The sequence below is a fragment of the Atta cephalotes genome (genome assembly GCF_000143395.1).
Source record: "Atta cephalotes unplaced genomic scaffold scaffold00004, whole genome shotgun sequence".
NCBI lineage: Eukaryota > Metazoa > Arthropoda > Insecta > Hymenoptera > Formicidae > Atta > Atta cephalotes.
The window spans coordinates 3,689,166-3,695,119 of NW_012130068.1; the positions used below are offsets into that span (position 1 = coordinate 3,689,166).

The 5,954-nt window shown below is 28.6% G+C and overlaps 1 protein-coding gene across 1 annotated transcript in view; it reads left to right on the forward strand.

Moving 5' to 3' along the window:
- LOC105626146 overlaps nucleotides 1-5,954 on the forward strand; it is a 33,290-nt gene that overhangs the window by 24,645 nt on the left and 2,691 nt on the right. The window contains exons 16-20 of the mRNA XM_012207459.1: nucleotides 2,889-3,020; nucleotides 3,968-4,291; nucleotides 4,383-4,571; nucleotides 5,044-5,181; nucleotides 5,719-5,826. Of these exons, the coding sequence (XP_012062849.1) occupies nucleotides 2,889-3,020; nucleotides 3,968-4,291; nucleotides 4,383-4,571; nucleotides 5,044-5,181; nucleotides 5,719-5,826 (891 nt within the window). The remainder of the gene's footprint in view (nucleotides 1-2,888; nucleotides 3,021-3,967; nucleotides 4,292-4,382; nucleotides 4,572-5,043; nucleotides 5,182-5,718; nucleotides 5,827-5,954) is intronic.

Genomic DNA, 5,954 nt, shown 5'->3' on the forward strand with positions numbered 1-5,954 from the left:
GTTATAGAGAAATAATTCACATCGGCTGTGCGTATATGATACTGAAGAGATTAGAGAAGAGCCAGTATATTCAATAGTATATCGGTCCGGTATCTGCCGATTATCACGCGATAAACAGAATTATTCTCGCAACGTATGCATTTTTTATATAGAATCTCGATCCTTAACATCCGACCGTCGTCTAACGCTGAATATTGTTTATTGGTTTTGTTTTATCCGTTAACCCGTTAACGTCACGAAGAGCGATACCGCCGATTTGTTGCATTTCATCGATAACATTCACACTCAGTAATAGGTAGGACTTTATAGTGTAGAAAAAAGGAAATGTAAACAATCGCTTTTGTCAAGATTATGAATAGTGTTCTACCTAGATTGCGGTATATACGCTCTAGCGTTTAATTTAACATGAGAGAGATTAATCGTTTGTAAACTAAAACCTTTCATTCTGGATCCTCCGTTTTTTTCGATTTCTGTATTCTTTCTCTTCTATCCTAATAAAGCCTACTGATCCTCAAACTAACCTTCCTCTTCAACAACATTATACTTATAAGACTAAAGAGATCTCAAGAATGAAATGAAAACTGGGCTGAGGTCCAGAGGTTAGCGCGAAGCTATGAACGAATGTCTTGCCTATGATTTTATTTATATAACGAGATTTCTTAGTAATACAGACAGTTCCTACAGTGTGTTTATGTCAGTCTTCTGTTTTAAAGTGAAAAGAAATCTGATTTGCTATGAATTACAAATCATCATTTCAACAATGCCGATTTAAAAAGACTGAATTTAAAATTCGATAATAATAACAGTTACTGAAATTATCATCTCACCATTAAAATTTCACAGAACTTATGAGTTTTTGGGATTAGAATAATATAAAAATACGCACATTAAAAATATTATTTTAACAAAAATATTATCTTGACAGACTGTATTATCTGAAAAAAAAAAACGCATCATACATGTAAATAAGATTTTGCAAATATAATTGTGATTGCGTCTCTTATTTATTAAAATATTATTTATAAAAATATTACTTTTAATTCCGGCATAAATAAGTTCTGCTCTTCCTTTGCAATACGTTGAAAATCGACATGTTACATCCATATATCTTACATCTCTGCTTATCTAGCTGATTGCATAAATTTACAATGAAGAATAGCCTTTCGAAGAATCGCGATTAGATCGCGCGAAAAGAGCCATGATAAAGATATCTATTTATTTATTTATTTATTTGTAATTAAAATACTTCTTGTCTCATGTGTTCGCCGTGTTTTGTCGCTCAGTGTCCGATAATCTGCGCAAGATACAAACACGTCATCAGGAAATTGTTGAGTTACAGGCGAAATTCGTATAATATTGTATCGCGACCTAAGAGCGTAAAGTCGATCATCTTAGATATTTTAGAAAATTGTCGCGTCATCAACGAACGAAATTTTTTGTCGCACTGTATCTGTGATCACGATTATCAGACGTCATGAATTATTGCTCGTGAACGTTGCGTGCGAGTCAATAAGTTCTTGTTATTCGCATAAGAGCAGCATGTATAATAAAAGTTAATTATATGATAACAATAAATATATTTCCTAATATATCCTTTGTATTTGCTTTATCCACCATCGCTCTAATAATAGTACAAGCTTTATTATTGTATTGTATATACGCTTACATGTTCAATTCGATCGACAAAAACTCACATTAAAATTACATAAATTATTTGATGTAGGAAAATTTAAAAAGTATAAAGATAAATTATTTATCTCAATTATATTCAGCAAAATTCAAATATTTGTAAAAATAAAAAGTTTATTTTGATTAAGCATACTTATAAAAATAAAATTAAACTAATTATTATTTGACAAAACAAGTTTAAAGTTAAAACATTTTAGCTTTATTTGTTATTGTTGTTATACAATCTCCCCCTCAACAAATTAAACATATTTATGATCTCTTAATTTAATGTGTGATAAAATCATATTATTAAATATATATAATTTCGTCATTATAAACAATCTTTACATATTTTCACGATAAACAACAGTTTATGAAAAAAATTGATAGAAATGAATAGCCATTCCAGAACAGCGACAAAATAAATCGCTATGTCGATGTATTATTCTTTAATAAACTGAATTGTTGTAAATTAAGAAAATTAAAAGATAGATCCAAAAGATCTCTAATATATTTAACTAAAAGAAAGTTGGTACAGAAATCTGTCAAAAAAGCCTCAAAAAAGTCTCAAAAAATTTCAAAAGATCCTCAAAACGGAATAACTTTCTTTGGGCTTCAATATAATGTTTTATGCTTAGATATTTTGACTAAAAATATATATATTTAGCATTATATATTTTAGAATTATATATTAAACTACATGTTTCATTATCATATTAAATACAAAATTATCATCATTAAATACAAACTATAAATTGCATTAAAGATCTTTGATACATATGCTTTCCTTAAGAAAATAACTTACAGAATATCAAAATTTAACATAATAAATAATTAGCATACAATGAATAAATTTTGATATATAAAGTATTGATTAAAATTAATTACGCTAGCTCAGTTTGTAATGGAAAATAAAATAAAAATAAAACTAAACTTGAAAATAGGAATAGATAAGATAACTAATGTTCTATATATATATATATATACATATGTTCAATTCGTTTCTTGTTCGCATAAGGATTATAATTTTGTATAATTTGTAAAGGATTTTATTATATTTTTCTTAATAATATTAGAAAATATTTAAATAGCTCATATATAAATTGTAGAGATCTTTTTCCGAATTTCGGAGAAGATACTATTTGTTGCAGCATTAATTCGACTCTGACTAGTAAAATATTGGACAATTAATGAATTATCAACTGGGCTATGTATATTAGGTAATCTTCTCGACGAAACTGAAGTACTCGAATGGATGGTGAAACAAAAAACTGATGAGAGCATTGAAGAAATCGACCGTGAGACTCTCATCAAATACATCGAGACGAAAGAATTTCTCGCTGTTATATTCTGTAAGGAACAATTTTGAATCATTGTATTTTATATAAAAATAGCAAGTAATGAGGAAACTTATCTATCTTGTTTTCTTCATTTTTTATTCATTCTTTATCATTTTAAACATTTGATAATATTACTTTACATAATTACAAAAATTTTTAATCTATTGTTAGATATATTATATTTATATATACATATATTAATATATATGAGTAGCCCATTTGCAAAAGTTACTTTCACTTGTAATGTTTCTTAGCAAAAAACTTGTATAATTTTTCTCATTCAAGTTATTAATAACTTATTTTTATTTTAATTAAAAAAAATTCATCATTTTAGTTAATAAAATGTATAATATAGCATAAAAATGCAGTTTTTATTTATTAAAACACAAAATATAAATGCACTTTATTATTTACAGCTAAAAAAAGGCTAGCTTAACTAATTTTAGACTAAAGTGTTGATGCAAAAACGATTAAAATGGAAATTATTGAATTAAATAGAATTTTTATGATTTTAAAGCATTATTATCTTGTTAATAAAAAATATATGTTATATTAAAAAATGATTTTACATTAGTTTTTATTTTTTTAAATATTTTTTTTTCTTTTGTTATATTGGCGAAACAAGTTTCATAAAAAAATAATACCCATCAATATATTATTAATCAATTATTATTAAAATTAAGAAAACTAGAATTTTAGTTACAAAGTAGATATTTAACTTCTTTTGCAGCTCAGCTACTCATATAATAATTTGTCGCTTTTTTATATAAGATATAAATTTACTTTCGATAATTCTATATGAAACTTGTTGACTTCTGTATTGCTATAACGGACTATTTCGCATTAACCTTCTAATAGAATCGGTAATCTTATAAAAAAAGTTTTATATGTAATTGAAATATTAGAGGATACCATAATCATATAAAATTGTACATGCATTGCATAACAAAAATATTCAGACAAAGAGGAGGATCCGGAGAGTCCGAGGATCCTTAGGCATATCGAACTGATTGACGACGAAGCTGCGGAATACGGAATAAAAATCGTCAGGATGAAGGATCGGCTAGTGGCGAAGAAATATGGTTTTCGAAATCCACCAGGCATCACTTACTTTCGCAAGGGTAAAAACATTAATTATGATGGTGACATTGATGACGAGGAGGAGATCCTTGACTGGTTGACCAATCCGGAGAATATGGAACTCACCGATCACATAGAACGTATCAACAAGAAGATGTTTCAGAAAGTGCGACAAACGACCGATTATCTAGCCGTATTTTTTTGTGAGTCAATATATAATTAATATAATATAGCTCAATAAAATTACAATTATATATGCGTTTAGCATTTCTAATACGTCGCACGTTTGTTTAGACAGCAACGACTGCAAACAGTGCGGCCGAGTATTGGCGGAAATCGAACACATCGATGATGAAGCCGACAGCGCCGGTATTAAATTCGTTAAAATCGATGATAAACAATTATCTAAACAATATGGTGTTTTCGCATTACCTGCTATACTGTTCTTCAAGATGGGATCGAAGGAACCAGTTATATACGCAGGTACAAGACAAATTAAGGTGACGGCCCCAGTTATGAATCTCATTTAGGGTTAAAATAATTTTTAATAATTTGTGTAAATTTAACATTTACAAAAAGATCATTGTTAATGATAAAGTGTAAATACTAATTAATAATAAATATATTTTTGAAGAAAAATTATTCCATGTTTAACCGATTATGAATTTGGAAAAATATTTAAAAATGTTTATGTATAAATCTCATTTATAATTCTTTAAAATTGTTTAACTCAATAATATTTAAATGTATGTTGTTTTAGCTTACGTAAGTAATAATGTACTAAGTACACAATCCATTATAATAAGAATATTATAATTTCAAGGAATTATTAAAAAATCCATTTTTTAAATATCAGCAAATTTGACCCATAATTAAGATTCAACATAATTGGAACTATCACCTTACACTTTTTTGCTACTGAGATAGATGAAAGTTAAGAAGATTGATTCGGCAGGTGATCTATATGACGAGGAGCAAATTTTACAATGGTTGATGACACAAAAGGATCCATCGGGTGAAATAATCGAGGCTCTGGAAGGCGAAGATCTTTTAAATTTGATACGAGAATCGGAATCTTTGGCCGTATACTTCTGTAAGTTCTTGAATGCTTCGTATAACTTTATGAGATAAATTATCGAAAAATCACTGTTAATAGCATCGCGCATTCTGTTTTCTTTCTATATCAATTTTATTTTCATTGCATTGTTAATTAATATGTAATTGACGATCATATGGATAGTGATAGCGTCAATGTTTTTTATCTACATTTATTTCCTCTATTTATAAACAGTGAGATTTATAAACAGTGAGGACAAAAAAACTGCGTTTCATCAAGAAGATTTCCGTAAAAGAGTGACTTTGCGGAATATTGAAGAAATATTGATTTCACGATACTCCTTTTTAAACTTGTGTTTTTAATCTTCCCTCTTCTTAGTCACTCACAATCTTTAGTGAAATTAAACTCATTGTATAATTAATCTTATGTTACATAATTACGATTATATTGAAAAAATTACTAACTATTCCTAACAAATGTCAATATTTGTTTCCCTCCTAATTCTTTCTATTACGTATTACTTGCTGTCGACTTTCGCTCCGATGCTGTACACTTTGTGTACTGATGCCGTAGGGAACAGAACGCTTTGCGACATGTGCCAATCAAAAACGTACCGCAAGCAGATGCGCCACAAGGAACACAGGATTGCGGAACATGCAGAGGCAGCCGAACACCTCGATGGTACAACAGATCAAAGCAAGATGAAAATTTATCGATGCCCTAAGCTTCCTGACTGTCGTCTACGTCTTTTTCTACGTCTTTTTCTACGTCTTTCCCTCTTCTTTCTCTCTTTCTCTCTCTCTCTCTCT